This window comes from Hippopotamus amphibius, chromosome 8 (genome assembly GCF_030028045.1).
Source record: "Hippopotamus amphibius kiboko isolate mHipAmp2 chromosome 8, mHipAmp2.hap2, whole genome shotgun sequence".
Taxonomy (NCBI): Eukaryota; Metazoa; Chordata; class Mammalia; order Artiodactyla; family Hippopotamidae; genus Hippopotamus; species Hippopotamus amphibius.
In genome coordinates, this window is record NC_080193.1 from 107,765,897 (window position 1) to 107,785,204 (window position 19,308).

The window sequence follows — 19,308 nt, forward strand, 5'->3', positions numbered from 1 at the left end:
GTTTCTGTTTTGTAGATATGTTCATTTGTGCCATATTTTAGATTCCACATATAAGTGATATCGTATGCTATTTGTCTTTCTCTTTCTGACTTCACTTAGTATGATAATCTCTAGTTGCGTCCATGTTGTGGCAAATGGCATTATTTCATTCCTTTTTATGGCTGAGTAATATTCCATTGATATATGTGCCACATCTTCTTTATGCATCCATCTGTTGATGGACGTTTAGGTTGTTTCCATGTTTTGGGTATTGTGAATAGTGCTACTGTGAACATAGGGGTGCGTGTATCTTTTTGAATAACAGTTTTGTCCGGATATATGCCTGGGAGTGGGATTGCTGGATCGTGTGGTAATTCTATTTTTAGTTTTCTGAGAAACCTCCACACTGTTTTCCATAGTGGCTGCACCAATGAGTTGCTGTTCTTATAGTTGGCACTTCATTCTCTGTTTTGTGGAAACTTAAAATAGTGCTTCCCAGAATTTTTTCACCAGATAAATTCCTACTGCAGACAGCAGTGGGTAAGTAACATTGGCCTCTGAAAGTATAGCTGGATGTGGTCTGCTACAGGGATAGAATTATTTGAAGTCTTGTTTTCATATAGAAATGTATGGTTTCAATAGAAACGCTTTTTAAAAATCACTAATTAAATTACTTTATGTTACTTAGTCCTCCCCCTTCTTCTTCAGATCTTTGAAAAAACTTATGTTTCATGTTTGTATTGGGACTGGGAGTGTCCCTGGCACGCCTGTGCATTCTTCTGGAACATGTGTGCTCAACTTAACAACCATTGCCTGAGAGGAACTCTAGAACTGTTGAGGCCTGAATGCTGTTGTCATTTTGAGATTAAGAGTGGATCGTTTGGTCAATATGTCATCACTAATTGGAACAAAATAATGTAATAACTTTGGATTGCAAGCATATGTTCATTTGCTAGCCATACTTCTATCTACATTTTTAAAATTTATTTCTTCTTGGAGTTATTGGGCACCTGCATCTATAGAATACCATGAACCTTCTACTCTTACTGGGGAGACAAGATATGAGGATACAAGGTATCAAAAGATTCCTAGCTGCATACAGGGGCATAGGATTAGATGAGAAATAAGTGGCGTGGACAGTAAATGACACGTTTAAAAGAGAAAGATTCCACTTTGGACTGGAAGCCAGAGATGGTTTCATAGAGGTTCGTAGAGGATTTGATTAGAGTTGGAAGAATAGGTGGGATTTCGTTGGTTGGGAAAAGGGCACCTTAGGGGTATTTCTTCTTTTCCCTTCTCGTAACCAAGCTGTTTCTAAGCCTTAACTGCTGTGTCTTCTACCTTATCCTGAAACACCCAATTTATTAAACCTATAGTAATTATATATCTGTTTTACAAAAACCTATGTTAATTATATAACATCTTCCCCTCACTGAAGCTGTTAAACATGTTTATTTAAGCGGCCACATTTTGCTAGATGTCTCTTTTCTCTGCATGCGTAATCAAAATGTTTTGTTCCCCATGGACGTGACCATATTGTTTTGTCTTCAAAACCCTTAACTTCACCTTTAGTCTTCATTGTCAACTTTGAAGTCCTTTTCATGTAGCCAGGGTTCCTTCAGGACAGTGTGTCCTCCCTCATTTCTCACAGGGACACATACTGACTTCCCAGGCTGTTTAGTCCTCTCCTCTCCCTGCTGCCCACTCCCACCATCTCCACTCCCCCCCCCTTTTATGTCTCCTTCCCTCCCCTTTGATTGCCTGAAAACATCTACCCCTTCTTAAGAAAACTCCACTTCCCGCTGATGTACCTTAGGAAGGGCATGCTTTCTGCAGGATTGTCAGAGCTTTGTGCAAACGAGGCCTTGTTCTTATTCTTACAGCCCTTCCATGAACATCTTGGGGAAGCAGTGGTGTAGAGGCATTCTGTTGAGTCTTAAAGGACTCTACATCGGAAGTTTTTGAAACATTTGGTGTGCATGGAAGGAAATGGTAGCTAAGCAAGTCAGTGGAGACCCATAACCTAAAGAATTTAACTACTTGCAAGGGAAAACAGATGGTGGCAGCTGAGCACCTTAGTAAATGGGAAAGGTGCCTTGAGTGTTCATGACTAATGATGCTCTCTGCTCTTTGGTGGAAGGTGAAGGGGGTTCTGTCATTATTATTACCTGTGAAGTTGTGCAGAGAGCTAGCAAAACTGTTAAGCATAAACAGAATATGTTTTTTAAAAATAATAGAAAGAAACCACAAAAACCAAACTAACTTCTGTCCTCACAATTCACTGTCTTCTCCACCAAAAGCATTTAAGATTTGACAAATCCAGAGCCTTGGATGCTGACCGGAAAAAGTTTGTATGTATAGATGGAGGCCGTTGAGTTGTTACGAAGTGGGGTAGGTACACAGTGGTCCCAGGAGTTGAATGTCAGTAAGCTTTTGGGGAAGGGAGTGGAAGGCCTACTTTCAGAAGTGAGATTTCTCTGGTACCTGAGTCACATTAAGCACTACCTTACGGATGCCTTCATTCGTTCTTCTGGAGTAGAACGCACAGTGTGGTGTCTTTCCTCTGTCACATCAAACTGTAAATAGCTCCCATTCTTCCATATGTAGAAGACTTCACAAAGGCAGTTTTTGTTTTTTGGATTGAAATATGTAAAAACTTAACCTTGTGTGTTATCTACTAGACAGTTATTTGCAGGAAACTTCAGGGACATTGCTGTAGTCCTGACCAGGCCACGTTTACTCATGCTTGTTTCCTCCTTACCTCTGTAAACATTCAGCTTGGTTACTAATAAAAAATTGCCTGTAGGCACGAATCTAAGTATCTAAGGGTATTAATTTGGGACATATTTCTCAAAAAGGAGAAAACAATAGGGATACTTTTATAGCTTATGTTGCACACAAGAATTATTCATTAAAAGTCTGAAACAATCTTATACATTGCAACAAGAAATGTATAAGAATGCCTGTTTTTACACATTTATTTTTATTTCCTTTACTAGATATTCAGTAACTCTTTAAAAAATGGCATTTCAGAACTCTCCTCCATGTGATAATTTACTATCTATTTTTAATCCTGTGTAGTTTTTCTCTCATCCCTTTGTAAAGAGACCCTGGGAATTGACCCATATATGTTTATCTAAAAACCATTTCTATAGTTTGAATTATAAGTTTCTCAGTTATTTTTATGCTATTGATTATCTTTCTATATTTTTTATTGCACTTAGGCATGCAAACTTCCCATCCCCAATCCCTAACAACCATCATTCTACTTTTTGTTTCTGTGAATTTGACCACTCTAGGTACCTCATATAAGTGGAGTCATTCAAAATTTATCTGTTTGCTGCTGGCTTATTTTGCTTAGCATAATGTCTTCAAGGTTAATGCATGTTGTAGCATATGCCCGAATTTCCTTTCCTTTTTAAGGCTGAATAATATTCCATTGTGTGTGCCAGATTTTGTTTATCCATTCATCCACTGATGGGCACCAGGCTGCTTCCACCTTTTGGCTGTTGTGAATAATGCTGTTATGAACATGAATGTACAAATAGCTGTTCAAGTCTTTTCGTTTCTTTAGGGCACATACCCAGAAGTGGAATTGCTGGATCATGTGGTAATTCTATGTTTAATTTTTTGAGGAATTGCTATATTGTTTTCCATAGCGGCTATACTAGTTTTCATTTCCACTAGCAATGCTTAAGAGTTCTGATTTCTGTTTTGTTTTGTTTTAATGCTATACATCCTAATGGGTGTGAAGTGGTATCTCATTGTGGTTTTGATTTGCATTTCTCCAGTGATTAGTGATGTTGAGCATCTCTTCATGTGCTTATTGCATTTGTATCTCTTTGTTGGAAAAATATCTGCTCAAGTCCTTTGCCCATTTTTCATCAGGTTGTTTTTTTTTGTTGTTGTTGAGTTTTAAGCGTTCTTTAAATATTCTGGATATCAGTCCCTTAACATTGCAAATATTTCGTCCCATTCTGTGGGTTGCCTTTTCACTCTGTTGACAGTGTCCTTTGATAAATGAAAGTTTTTAATTTCAATGAAATCCAACTTATTTTTTCTTTTGTTTCCTGTGTTTTTGACATCGTATCCAAGAAATCATTGCCAAATCCAATGTCATGAAGCTTTCCCCCTACGTTTTCTTCTAAGAGTTTTATACTTTTAGCTTTTATGCTTGTGTCTTTGATTTTGAGTTAATTTTTGTATGGGATGTAAGGTAATAGTCTAAATTCATCCTTTCACATGTGGATATGAAGTTTTCCCAGCACCATTTGTTCATAAGACTGTGTTTTCCCCATTGAGTGTCAAACGTTTTAAAAAGGTATACTTGGAAATCCTTTTTTCTTTCTCTTAGAGAGGCATTGTGGTATATTGGGTTTTGGAATTATATAAATCTGAGCTTAGATCTAGCTCTCCTGCTAACTAGCTGTATGATCTGGGGTAAGTTATTTGATTTTTCTAAGCCAGAATACTGGATGGATCATCCATCTGTCTGGCTCCTGTATCTAAATACTTCTAGATGGTCTGAACTCTGTCATGGGCTAGAGGGGTGGTGCTTATTGACTCACTAAAGTTACAAAACCTTAGGCAAAGGATGGAGGAAAGTGTATTGTTCTTAGTTAAGGTACAGCAAAATTTAGTCTCCCTTTAATTAATTTGTCTTATACCTTAGGTGATGAAATAGAAAATAAATACTGCATTATTGTCATTCTTATTATCTGTAATTTTTTTTTCTGGGATCATTTTCTAGGTATATAAAAGGTTTGTGTGCAAACAGTGATGTTTTCATGTCTTCATTTTCTCTATTTATTTACTGTTGTTTCAGTGTTGATTTCTATTTGTTTATATTTCTTTCAGGTTTTCCAGCAATATTTCTGAAACATAGTGTTGGCATTTGGCGTTTATATTTTGTTAAGGAGAATGATTCATTCTTTTCTATTAACTTATCCTACTTCTAAGATTTATAAACTATTATTCTGACGTTTTAGAAGATGGAATATATGGTTTCATTGCTGACTAAACACTAACAAGCAGATCTTCTTTCCCAAGTCCTTGACTTGAACATTTACTATTAAATGAATAAATTTCTTTTATGTAACACAGTTCCTAAGCTTCTGTACACAGCATTTTAATTAATGAGTTTCAAACTTAAAATCAAAGAACTAGAAGGATCTTTAAAGAGCACATAATCCTGACACAGAAAATAGGTTTCATCTTACATGCCTATGTGAATTGAATAGTAGAAGCTACATAGAGTATATGTTTAGTAAGATTGAGGCTTCATTCTGGAAAGAGTTTTATAAGCAATTAGCATGACTAGAAGATGGAATACAATATTTATTCTATTCTATTCTATTACCAATCTTAATATGATCTGTTTTGCAGATAAAAAACTAAATCTAAAACAGAAAATTATTTGAACAAATTTCCATACCATATCTGTAGTGGGTTGGATAGTGTCCTTCCAAAATTCATGTCTACCTGAAACCTCAAGACTGTGACCTTATTTGGAAATTAGATCTTAGCAGATATAATTAATTGACATAAAGTCATATTGGATTAAGATGGGTGTTAAATTCAATGACTGATGTTCTTAAAAGAAGAAGAGAGGACAAACAAAGACATGGAGGAGAAATCCAGGTGGAAAAAGAGGCAGAAATTGAAATGGTGTGGCTACAGCCAAGGAACACCAGGGATTGCCAGGAACCATCATAAACTGGGAAAAGGCAAGGGAGCATGACCTTTTCAACAAATTGACTTCAGACTTTTTGCCTCTAGAGTTCTGAGAGAATAAGTTTTTGTTGTTTTAAGCCACTCAGTTTGTGATACTTTGTCATGGCCGTTGTAGGGAACTAATATAATATCTGGGGCTAGAATACATGTCTCCTTATTCTGGTCCCAAGAAGTTAAGCGCAGTATGAGAGAGAAAGCATAGAAGAACTAAACCTCAAAAAATGGAAACATAGTAGGATTACACTTGATAAATTTTTGGGTTCCAAATGTGAGATCCTACAATCTAAAACATACATTCGTAAGAATTAAATATTATAATAAGAGCAGTATTGATTCAGTACAAAAATGGCACAAGGACGTTCTTGATAGAGTGCTGTATCACTCAGGGTCTGTGCAGAATGCAGATGGCCATCTCAGTTTAGGTAATTAGAGGACCTATTAATGCAGAGACTATTTACAAGGGTGTGAGTAGGGCATAGGGAAATCACAAGGGATGGCACCTGGCTAGTATAACAGTGGAGTGGGTTCCATTACCGCTCCTAGGTCTGAAGATGCAAGAAGAGGGGACTGTTACTAGAACCTGGATGACAGAGAGATCCAGGTGGAGAGGGTCACCAGTTAGGAGCTATATAACCTGCAGGGGAGCTAGGGAGCTATATATTTAGAACTGGGGGGTTAATATCCCAACTTTCCTCTTCTCCTTCCTTTCTGTCTCTTGCTGGTACTACTCGTTGACTAAATCCAATTGCAATCTTGAAAGCAAAGGAGCTCAATGATGCAGTCAATACAAGCCAGTGTCCCAGAGCAGAGAGGAGAGTGGAAAGGGGTGCAGAGTGGATGGGGGTGGGGGTGGGGCAAATGGAAGATAATCCAGCACCGATGCCAACGTATATAAGGATATCACAATGTAGAATTTCCTAGACAACATACGAAGTTCAAATCAGAACATTTTCTTGTCTAAACACTTGACCCATTCATCACAGATAAAAACAACATTCTCACCTATTGTGAAGTCTTAACCTACTTATCTCCAAGTGTCTTGTTTCTTATGGTGACAGGTTTTATAGCAATGTGTATTTGTTTCCAGAACAGTGAATGCATTGGACTCAACAGGCATTAAGTATGAGAGTGTTGTATTAATAAAAAACAAGGTTTTTAGATGGCATTATTTCCCCCAGAAGGCTGAAAATACATTCACAGGAAAATGCATTCCCTGCCACGTTATGAATTAATGGAAGTGTAATTTCTTTTTTGCAAACGAGAAAATCAAGGCGCAGAAAAGACTAGTAATCCACTCAGGGTCACTTCTAGTGTGTCTAGTATTCCAGGCAGTGACTTCTGCTGCTCAGTTTGAGAGGTGATCAGTGACTGCTGGGAAGTCGTGATATGTGATAGTTTGGGGGAGTACAAGGAGATCTGACAAGCGAGTAAAAGTAATTCCCTCTGGGAATTAAACTATAGAGTTGATGTATTGATCATGCCAAGTCATCTTTTTTTTTTCTTCTTTTTTCAAGTCATCTTAAAGAACTCGCAAAGTTCTCAGGTCTTTAAATCACTGAAGTAGCTAGTGAAGAGCATGGATTCCAAAAGCTGGTGGGCTGGATTTAAATTTTTGCTTGGCCACTTTTTCCCTGTGATGTTGGGTAAGCTACATAACTTCTTTGAGTCTCAGGTATCTCATGAAAAAATGGGTGTCATGGTAGGGTCTACCTCATGCAGTTGTAAGGAGAATTAGAAGAGCTAGTGAATAAAAAGTACTTTATAAAACCTCTGACACTGAGGAAGTAGTAAATAAGTATTATTATTCCAAGGCCTGGCTATAACAGAACTAAGGTTTTGAAAAATCCAAAGAGATTATGAAAAATCAGGAGTCTCAGAAGCTTCGAGTGAGCAGCGTAGTCCTTGGCAGTGTCCACCCAGTCACTGTCTAAAGAGAGGATGTTCTGGCCCAAGGATGAAGTTTGTGTGTTCCCAAGGGCCAGAGGGGCGCATGTGTCAGATGGCATCAGCCAGAGACCTACTTATGATTTCTTGCTACCAAGTAAACTTGTAATGATAATTTGGCTTTCTGTGTAGTTTTCCTAGAAGGCCAGAGGATGCAAGAATTAGACTCCCATCAAGTTACCTTTCTTTGTCAACTTCATCTGCATTTCTGATTCTCACTAACTTCTAGGAGTCTGACAAGATCAAACCTCTTGCAGAACCAGGAGAAAGATCCGGAATGGTGGGGATTTCACCAAGTCACAGTCTCTCAAACTATAATCCCCAGGCTGTTTGTAGGTATATGTGATAAAAAGTCCCCTGGTCAAGACAGTTTAAGATGCCATGGATGTCAGAAGGCTTCTGGGACCCTTTATATTTGCTAATTCATGTTGTGAACCTCTAACAGGCAGGTATAGATTCCATCATATTTTACTCTTATTTGATGAGCAGCCGCCTTTCTTAGTAACTTCTTAAAGCACTAAGGCTTCTCCAAATGCACTTAGAAAATGCTACACTCAGGAAATATCTCTCTATAATAAGGCTTCTTGGTAGTACATTCATTTGCCAGCAACAGATAATTCTGCAATATGGTAGTTAATTTCATGCATGGAATATTCTTCAGTTAATGGCATAAGGTTGCTGTGCCGTACGGAGAGAGAAATCAGACACAGGTGAAAAATTTGTCCTGAATGATCCATAAAGTGACTAATTCACAACAGATTGCACTTCAGTCACAATTTATTAAGTACCAATCTATTTATGCTTCAAATTCTAGGAACTGTTGTTTTCCTGATGCCTATAAAGGTTATCCTGTAGAGAGGCTTATACTTCTGCTGAGTTTTTCACAGAGGTGCTCTTCATCGTGGCAGTAGCCATGCCCCCAGTGCTAGCCTTCCCTGCCAACAAAAGTGAACATATGTAATAATCAAAAAGCAGCTCTGTGGATGGTGGCTCTTGAGTCTGAGAAGTAAGCACTTCCAGTAACCCCAACAGTTTCACTTCTGCAAAACTGCCACAATATTTTGTTTTTGGTACCTGAAAAAATTCAATCCTCATTAGCTTTTTCTAGGTTTCTTATATGTTGACCATCATACATACAATTAGATGCTATAAATACATTAAGGAGGATGAATTGGGAGACTGGGGTTGCCATATACACAGTACTAATAAAAAAAATCAAATTGTACACTTTAAATATCTGCAGTTTATTGTATGTCAACTATATCTCAATAAAAGTTCTTAAAAAAAAGGTACAAACTTCCAGTTATAAGAAAGAGAAGTACAACACGATAAATATAATTAACACTGTTGTAAAAAAAATACATTAAGGAAAAAGCAAACAGGTATATGTTTAAGGACCACAAGTAAATATAAGATAGCATAACATGGGAGTGAAACAAATGTACTGTGAAGCCAGGCATCTGGATTGAATCCTGGCCCTGCTAGCTAATCAGCTTTGTGCCTGTGGGCATGTTATATAATCCCTCTATGCCTCAGTTTCACCATCTATAATATGGGAGTAATAATAGCATTTAAGTCATAGGTTTGCTGTTAGGATTAAATTAATTTGTATTTATAAAATACCCTGAACAATGGATGACAGGTAATATACACTATTTAAAGTGTTAAATCCATATACCTAAGGAAAGTCATGAAAAAGCAAAAAATCAGTCTTTAGAAAATGAGCTTTTTGTACCATAAGAATAATAAAACTGCATTATGAGGAATATTCCTTAATAATTCAGTGTTCATAAACCCTATTTAAGATGAATGAGGGCTTCGAATTTGATAAAAATTGACAGCTTCTACTCTTCAGTGAAATAAGGAAGTTGCCAAATAATATCCCCAGAGTCACAGCAAGGAAGACAGATGCTCTAATCTGGCCTGCTATTCCCTTACCTGCGTCACACACCTTAGTGGTCTGTTCTCTGCTATTGGCTAAAGTACGGCCACAAGATCCCGATTCCTAGGGACAGGTAAGCGTATTCTCAGGGGTGCATTTTTTACAAGGAATTTTAAGTTTTATGTTTTTGTTCCTGGGAATCATCCCTCCAAAGTATTTAAACATATTCTGACTCATTGGGATCATCAGTTTATAGCATTTGTGCTTATAATATTGCGGTCACCACGTAATGCTGCTTTAATTGTCTTAGTTTATGAGAAAGATAAAAGGTAAGTTTAATATGTAGATGATGAGCTTGTGCCAAGAAAGGGCCCAAAGCAAAGATTTCACAGTAGCTTTAATAAAGAAAATTGAGAAGAACTGAGTCATCACCCAGCATTATGCATTATGCATTATTTTCATGATGAACTCAAAATAACCTTTGCTGTTAGTAATCAGTGTTATGATCTCATTATGATGCCAGCAAACACCATCATCAATAACAGTAAATGAGCTTTTTAAATTAGAATTGTATTTGTTTTCTAGTTTTGCTTGTATTTAATGCGTTTTTTTGTTTTATAAATTTGTTTGGCACTATTGGCATTTAGTTATACATTTGTGTATATTTAATATTATAACAAAAAGAACTTATCTATGCTAGGAATCATGCCAGAATTTTTTTTCTTTTTATATAAGGAATCTGTTCATTAGTCACATTTGAAAAACACTGCCTAGGAAGGAGATTGTCTTGGCCCTGAGGCCTTCATTTTGCTTGAAAAGAGATTCAGAACACAGAGGGTCAAGGAGAATTTTCCTGCCTTTTTCCTAACTTGCATTGCTGGGCAGCCCAGCCTACCAACTGAGAGAAATCAACAGTGTACATGGTGACTACAGGAAAAGCTAATTCACACAGGTGGTCGCTTTCTTTACATTGCTCTTAATTTCTATGTTCCTTTTCTTTTTTTTAAATTAAAGTATGTTTGATTTACAGTGTTGTGTTAGTTTCAGGTGTACAGCAAAGTGATTCAGTCATATATATTCAGTTAATACACACACACCCACACACACACACATTCTTTTTCAGGTTCTTTTCCTTTATCGGTTATTATAAGATATTGAGTATAGTTCCCTGTACTATACTGTAGGTCCTTGTTGGTTGTCTATTTTGTATATAGTAGTGTGTCTATGTTAATCCCAAACTCCTAATGTATCCCTTCCCTCACTTTCCCCTTTGGTAGCCGTAAGTTTGTTTTCTATGTCTGTGGGTCTGTTTCTGTTTTGTATATCTCTGTTCCTTTCAGATCTTCAACTTTTCCTTTTATCTGCTTGCTGCTCCTCAAGCATTATCTGGCAAGCTCCTGCAGTAGGGCCTTTGCACAGTCATTCTCTGTGCTCAGAACGCAGAGACCAACTCCCCAGTCTTACTCATTCTTTGCTCCAATGTCACCTTCCCAATGGAGTCTGCTTTCCTCCTCTGGAGCCCCTAACCTGTTCTGCTATTTCTCCAAAACACTTTACACCTTCCAATACACTCTCTACTTGCCTTATGCTTTTTTTTTTTTTTTTAGGACTTTTATTGAGATATAATTGACATACAATAAACTGCATATATTTAAAGTGTACAATTTGATATTTGTTTCTTATTAGTAATGTATATATATTGGGAACAATCCCAATCTCCCAATTCATCCCACCCCAAACCCCACCCCATCCTCCCACTGTCCCCACTTGGTGTCCATGTTTGTTCTCTACATCTGTGTCTCTATTTCTGCCTTGCAAACCAGTTGATCTGTACCATTTTTCTATATTCCACATATATGTGTTAATATACAATATTTGTTTTTCTCTTTCTCACTTCACTCTGTATGACAGTCTCTAGGTTCATCCCATGTCTCTACAAATGTCCCAATTTCATTCCTTTTTATGGCTGAGTAATTTTCCATTGTATATATGTACCACATCTTCTTCATCCATTCATCTGTTGATGGACATTTAGGTTGCTTCCATGACCTGGATATTGTAAATAGTGCTACAATGAACATTGGCGTGCATGTGTCTTTTTGAATTATGGTGTTCTCTGGGTATATGCCCAGTAGTGGATTTGCTGGGTCATATGGTAACTCTATTTTTAGCTTTTCAAGGAGCCTCCATACTGTTCTCCATAGTGGCTGTTATCAATTTACATTCCCACCAGCAGTGCAAGAGCGTTCCCTTTTCTCCATACCCTCTCCAGCATTTACTGTTTGTAGATTTTCTGATGATGCCCATTCTAACTGGTATGAGGTGATACCTCATTGTAGCTTTGATTGGCATTTCTCTAATAATTAGTGATGTTGAGCAGCTTTTCACGTGCCTCTTGGCCATCCATATGTCTTCTTTGGAGAAATGCCTATTTCAGTCTTCTGCCCATTTTTTGATTGGGTTGTTTGTTTTTTTGATATTGAGCTGGATGAACTGTTTATATATTTTGGAGATTAATCCTTTGTCTGTTGATTTGTTTGCAAATATTTTCTCCCATTCTGAGGGTTGTCTTTTTGTCTTGCTTTTAGTTTCCTTTGCTATTCAGAAGCTTTTGAGTTTCATTAGGTCCCACTTATTTATATTTGTTTTTCTTTCCATTACTCTAGGAGGTGGGTCAAAAAAGATCTTGCTGTGATTTATGTTGAAGAGTGTTCTTCCTATGTTTTCCTCTGGGAGTTTTATAGTGTTTGGCCTTACATTTAGGTCTTTAATCCATTTTGAGTTTATTTTTGTGTATGGTGTTAGGGAGTGTTCTAATTTCATTCTCTTACATGTAGCTGTCCTGTCCAGTTTTCCCAGCACCACTTATTGAAGAGGCTGCCTTTTCTCCATTGTATATCCTTGCCTCCTTTGTCATAGATTAGTTGACTATAGTTTATCTCTGGGCTTTCTATCCTGTTCCATTGATCTGTATTTCTGTTTTTGTGCCAGTACCATATTGTCTTGATTACTGTAGCTTTGTAGTATAGTCTGAAGTCAGGGAATCTGATTCCTCCAGCTCCATTTTTTCCCCTCAAGATTGCTTTGGCTATTCCGGGTCTTTTGTGTCTCCATACAAATTTTAGGATTTTTTTGTTCTAGTTCTGTAAAAAAATGCCACTGGTAATTTGATAGGGATTGCATTGAATCTGTAAATTGGTATGGGTAGTATAGTCATTTTCATAATATTGATTCTTAGAAGCCAAGAACATGGTATATCTCTCCATCTGTTTGTGTCATCTTTGATTTCTTTCATCAGTGTCTTACAGTTTTCTGAGTATAGGTCTTTTACCCCCTTAGTTAGGTTTATTCCTAGCTTTTTTATTCTTTTTGTTGCAATGGTGAATGGGATTGTTTCCTTAGTTTCTCTTTCTGATCTTTCATTGTTAGTGTACAGGAATGCAAGAGATTTCTGTGTGTTAATTTTGTATCCTGCAACTTTACCAAATTCATTGATTAGTTCAAGTGGTTTTCTGGTTGCATCTCTAGGATTTTCTATGTATAGTATCATGTTATCTGCAGACAGTGACAGTTTTACTTCTTTTCCAATTTGGATTCCTTTTATTTTTTTTTCATCTCTGACTGTTGTGGCAAGGACTTCCAAAACTATGTTGAATAGTATTGGAGAGAGTGGACATCCTTGTCTTGTTCCTAATTTTAGAGGGAATGCTTTCAGTTTTTCACCATTGAGAATGATGTTTGCTGTGGGTTTGTTGTATGTGGCCTTTATTATGTTGAGATAGGTTCCCTCTATGCCCACCTTCTGGAGAGTTTTTATCATAAATGTATGTTGAATTTTGTCAAAAGCTTTTTCTTTGAGATGATCATGTGGTTTTTATCCTTCAATTTGTTAATATGGTGTATCACATTGATTGATGTGCATATATTGAAGAATCCTTGCATTCCAGGGATAAACCCCACTTGATCATGGTGTATGATCCTTTTAATGTGTTGTTGGATTCTGTTGGCTAGTATTTTGTTGAGGATTTTTGTATCTAAATTCATCAGTGATATTTGTCTCTAAATTTCTTTTTTTGTAGTATCTTTGTCTGGTTTTGGTATCAGAGTGATCATGGCCTCATAGAATGAGTTTGGGATTGTTCCTTCCTCTGAAATTTTTGGGAAGAGTTTGAGAAGGATGGGTGTTAGCTCTTCTCTAAATGTTTGCTAGAATTCACCTGTGAATCCATCTGGTCCTGGACTTTTGTTTGTTGGGAGATTTTTAATCCCAGTTTCAATTTCATTACTTGTGATTGGTCTGTTCATATTTTCTATGTCTTCCTGATTCAGTCTTGGAAGCTTATGCCTTTCTAAGAATCTGTCCATTTCTTCCAGGTTGTCCATTTTATTGGCATACAGTTGCCTGTAGTAGTCTCTTATGGTGTTTTTTATTTCTGTGGTGTCCATTGTAACTTCTTCTGTTTCATTTCTAATTTTATTGATTTGAGTCCTCTCCCTCTTTTTCTTTTTTTCTTTTTTCCCCTCTTTTTCTTGATGAGTCTTGCTAAAGATTTATCAATTTTATCTTCTCAAATAACCAGCTTTTAGTTTTATTGATTTTTGCTACTGTTTTCTTTGTCTCTATTTCATTTATTTCTGCTCTGATCTTTATGATTTCTTTCCTTTTACTAACTGTGGGTTTTGTTTGCTCTTCTTTCTCTAGTTTCTTTAGGTGTAAGGTTAGATTGTTTATTTGAGGGTTTTTTTGTTTCTTGAGGTAGGATTGTATTGCTATAAACTTCCCTCTTAGAACTGCTTTTGCTATATCCCATAGGTTTTGAATTGTTGTGTTTTCATTGTCATTTGTCTCTAGGTATTTTCTGATCTCCTCTTTGATTTCTTCAGTGATCTTTTGGATATTTAGTAGTGTATTGTTTAGCCTCATGTGTTTGTGTTTTTTTACAGTTTTTTTCCTGTAGTTGATTTCTAACCTCATAGCGTTGTGGTCAGAAAAGATGCTTGATATAATTTCAATTTTCTTAAATTTACCAAGGCTTGATTTGTGACCCAAAATGTAACCTATCCTGGAGAATGTTCTGTGTGCACTTGAGAAGAACGTGTAGTCTGCTGTTTTTGGATATAATGTCCTATAGATATCTATTAAATCTAGCTGGTTTATTGTGTCATTTAAAGCTTGTGTTTCCTTATTAATTTTCTGTGTGGATGATCTGTCCATTGGTGTAAGTGGGGTGTTAAAGTCCCCCACTATTATTGTGCTACTGTCAGTTTCCTCTTTCATAGTTGTTACCATTTGCCTCATATATTGAGGTGCTCCTATATTGGGTGCATATATATTTATAATTGTTATCTCCTCTTCTTGGATTGATTCCTTGATCATTGTGTAGTGTCCTTTCTTGTCTCTTGTAACATTTTTTATTTTAAAGTCTGTTTTATCTGATATGAGTATCACTACTCCAGCTTTCTTTTTATTTCCATTTGCATGGAATATCTTTTTCCATCCCCTCACTTTTCAGTCTCTGTGTGTCCCTAGGTCTGAAGTGGGTCTCTTGTAGACAGCATATATATGGGTCTTGTTTTTTATATCCATTCAGACAGTCTGTGTCTTCTGGTTGGTGCATTTAGTCCATTTACATTCAAGGTAATTATCGATATGTATGTTCCTATGACCATTTTCTTAATTGTTTTGTTTTTGTTTTTGCAAATCTTTTCTTTTCTTGTGCTTCCCACTTACAGAAGTTCCTTTAGCATTTGTTGTAGGGCTGGTTTGGTGGTGCTCAATTCTCTTAGCTTTTGCTTGTCTGTAAAGCTTTTGATTTCTCCATTGAATCTGAATGAGATCCTTGCTGGGTAGAGTATTCTTGGTTGTAGGTTCTTCCCTTTCATCACTTGAAATATATCATGCCACTCCATTCTGGCTTGCAGAGTTTCTGCAGAGAAATCAGCTGTTACCCTTATGGGAGTTCCCTTGTATGTTATTTGTTGTTTTTCCCTTGTTGCTTTTAATAATTTTTCTCTGTCTTTAATTTGTGTCAGTTTGACTACTATATGTCTTGGCGTGTTTCTCCTTGGGTTTATCCTGCCTGGGGCTCTGTGTGCTTCCTGGACTTGGGTGGCTGTTTCCTTTCCCATATTAGGAAAGTTTTCAACTATAATCTCTTCCAGTATTTTCTCGGGTCCTCTCTCTCTCTCTTTTCCTTCTGGGACCCCTATAATGCAAATATTGGTGCATTCAACGTTGTCCCAGAAGTCTCCTAGGCTGTCTTTGGTTCTTTTCATTTTCTTTTCTTTATTCTTTTCCACATCAGTGATTTTCACCATTCTGTTCCAGTTCACTTATTCGCCCTTCTGCCTCAGTTAATCTGCTATTGGTTCCTTCTAGTGTATTTTTCATTTCAGTTATTGTGTTGCATATCTCTGTTTGTTTGCTCTTTAATTCTTCTAGGTCTTTGGTAAACTTTTCTTGCATGTTTTTGATCTTTGCATCCAGTCTTTCTTCAAAGTTCTGGATCATCTTCACCATCATTATTCTGAATTCTTTTTCTGGAAGGGTGCCTATCTCCTCTTCATTTAGTTGTTTTTCCTAGGTTTTATCTTGTCCCTTCATCTAGTGCAAAGTCCTCTGCCTTTTCATTGTCTCTATCTTTCTGAGGCTGTGATTTTCAGTTCCACAGAATGAAATACTGCTGATACTGCTTGATACTGCTGTCTGCCCTCTTGTTGAGGAAGTTATCTAAGCAGCTAGTGCAAGCTTCTTGATGGGAGGGACTGGTGGTGGGTAGGGCTGGGTGTTCCTTTAGTGAGTGAAGCTCAGCAAAACTTTAATCCACTTGTCTGCCAATGGGTGGGGCTGCGTTTCCACCCTGTTGGTTGTTTGGCCTGAGGCAACCCAGCACTGGAGCTTACAGGCTCTTTAGCAGGGCTAATGGCGGACTCCAGGAGGGCCCACGCCAATGAGCACTTCCCAGAACCCCTGCTGCCAGTGTCCCTGTCTCCTCGATGAGCCACAGCTGCCCCCCACCTCTGCAGGCAACCCTCCAACACCAGCAGGTAGGTCTGGTTCAGTCTCCTATGGGGTCACTGCTCCTTCCCCCTGGGTCCTGGTGCACACACTACTTTTTGTGTGCCCTCCAAGAGTGGAGTCTCTGTTTCCCCCAGTCCTGTGGAGGTCCTGCAGTCAAATCCCACTGGCCTTCAAAGTCTGGTTTTCTGGGGATTCCTCCTCCTGTTTTTGGACCCCCAGATTGGGAAGCCTAACATGGGGCTCAGAACCCTCACTCTAGTGGGTGGACTTCTATGGTATAACTGTTCTTCAGCTTGGGAGTCGCCCACCCAGCAGTTTTGGGATTTGGTTTTATCGCGATCGTGCCCCTCCTACTGTCTCATTGTGGCCTCTTTGTCTCTGTATGTGGGGTGTCTTTTTTGGTGAGTTCTAACGTCTTTCTGTCGATGATTGTTCAGCAGTTAGTTGTAATTCCAGTACTCTTTCAAGAAGGAGTGAGCTCATATCCTTCTACTCCACCATCTTGAACTGTCTCCAGTGCCTTATGTTTTTTGTTTATTGTCTGTCTCTCCCTTCCATCTCCAGCTAGAATGTAAATTCCATGAGGACAAGAGCTTTTTTAAATTTGTTTAGTTCACTTATGTATCCCAAGGGCTTAGAATTGTTCTTGGCACACAGTAGGCACTCAGTAAATAACTGTTGAATGAATTTTGTCATTCTACTTTCTCCTGACTCCAATTCTTCATAAGGTATAGCCTGTGTTTCTTCTTTCCAGTTTCGAGGATGGGGTGGAGGTGGAACATTTGTATGTATTAGTGGGAAAAAGTTCAGGATACACAGCTCTACATTGTCCTGATATTTTCCACATTAAGTGAGGTATTTTATTTTAAATGAAACATATTTAATAGTTATTTAGAGATAGGCTTCCAATCAGGTTAGTTTCATTTGGACTAATTTGAAATAAATAATTAAGAAAACAAAACTCATCTACTAAAGCTGGTATTTTAATCCAGGTAAGTTACATTTCAATAAAATACTTCACTTTAGTATTGCACTTGATAATTTAAAGAGCACTTGGGTAAAAATTTTCTTGTATTTTTTTTGACAGCCTTGTCTAGGCTGAGCAGGTGTTTTCAGTCCTCCTTCACAGAAGTTCCAAAGAAGTTAAAAAAAGTAGCTCCAGATCACAGAAGTGATCTTCTAATACCTGCAACCTAGGTCTTTAGAGTTCTACCCAGGTGAATAAAGTGCTCTTTTTCTAGCAGGTTATAGTATCAACTTATAGGCTATTAGAGGAGAGGGGTGACTAATGATACAGAATCTCAGGAAGCTGTTTTACAGGATGAAATATTTATTTCTCGCTACTGAGATCATATGATAAAATTTGTTTTAATCCCATTTTCAGTGGTTTATTGAATACTCTTTCTTAAGTAACTATGGCTTTTATATTCTGATTAAGTAAACGAGCTGTTGTTTGTAAGGCAGAGAAGGCTTTTGCATCTTATGAGATTACATGTGATTTATTGCTTATGAGATACAGAAAAGAAACCAACCAACAGGTGACTCAGGAGCTTTATTGTTCATATCAGGAAGTTATTGAGAAATGCAGAGAAGAACAAAACAGATTAAACACAGGTATTTAGAACAAGTGACTAATATTTTATAAAGCATGCAAAAGAAATTAACCAACTGGCAGTTTAGCATTTTGGTTTTTTTTTTTTAATCTTAGCTCAGGACATTGTAATGAAGGACTATAAAAAGTACTAAGGTGGGGTATTTCAAGTGTTGTTTTCACCATTTCATTGTGTAAATACTCATAAATTTGTATTATTTTGTTGCTTCTTCACAACCCTTATAAGTAACTCTTATAAAAATTCTTCTGTTATTTTACTTGCCAACTTGTGATTTTTTTTTTAACACAAAGAAATATATATTGATGATTTTTCTTTCAATGTAGCCATTGTCTCCTATGGCCTGTGACAGCTGGGACCAAACCTTAATCATTTTTTTCCCAGAATCCAGCACATATTTGGCCCATGGAAGAGGCTCAATAATGTTCATTGTCCAGTGAATGAGAAAGCTTAATGAGCAGTCCTGAATGACATTGTTATTTTAAATAACCAGATCTTCAGTTGGGGAGCTCTAGATTTGGTTTCATTTTTGTTTTGTATAGATAGAAGAATTAGGGAATATAACATCTGAATCCTGAGTGAGCAAACGCTAAGCTAGTTACTATGCATGAGTTACCTCATCTAATACTTAACAATCTCTTGACATTGTACAATTTCCATCCCCATTTTACAGATGAGGATTTTGGAACACAGAGGTGTAAAATTATTTGTTCAAAGTCACACAAGCAAGAAGTGATAGAAATAGGACTTGAACACAGGGAATATTTAGTACAATTTAACCATTGTACTAAACTGCTTAAACTTTGGCCATGAAATAAAAAGAGAATATAGTTCCCAGTCTCACTTATTAAAGACTTTGAATGAATGGTGTATATACAGTGTGAAAGTTCGCTATTGAATTAGGTTTGATTGGTTGGAATACTCACCTTCCAGTTCACTCCTCCACACACATCAGTTTCGCGCCCAGCTCCAACATTGGACTGTTTCTGTTCCCACTAAACTCACTGGGGACCTTGTCATTGCCAAATGCAATGACATTTTTCAGACTCTATCCTTTAATCTTTGCACGATTTGATGATGTTGATCTTACATTTTCTTTCTTGAAAATAAGTCCATTCTTTTCTAGTTATCTGCCTACT

The 19,308-nt window shown here is 37.2% G+C and overlaps 1 protein-coding gene across 4 annotated transcripts in view; it reads left to right on the forward strand.

Annotated features, from left to right (window-relative positions):
* HECW2 (HECT, C2 and WW domain containing E3 ubiquitin protein ligase 2) overlaps positions 1-19,308 on the forward strand; it is a 387,653-nt gene that overhangs the window by 184,544 nt on the left and 183,801 nt on the right. The window contains exon 1 of one of the 4 annotated variants that reach the window (XM_057746092.1): positions 16,451-16,585. The exons of the other annotated variants lie outside the window; for them this stretch is intronic. Within the exon in view, the coding sequence (XP_057602075.1) occupies positions 16,489-16,585 (97 nt within the window). The 5' untranslated portion in view covers positions 16,451-16,488. Of the gene's footprint in view, positions 1-16,450; positions 16,586-19,308 lie in introns of those variants that run through there. 4 annotated transcript variants of the gene reach the window in all.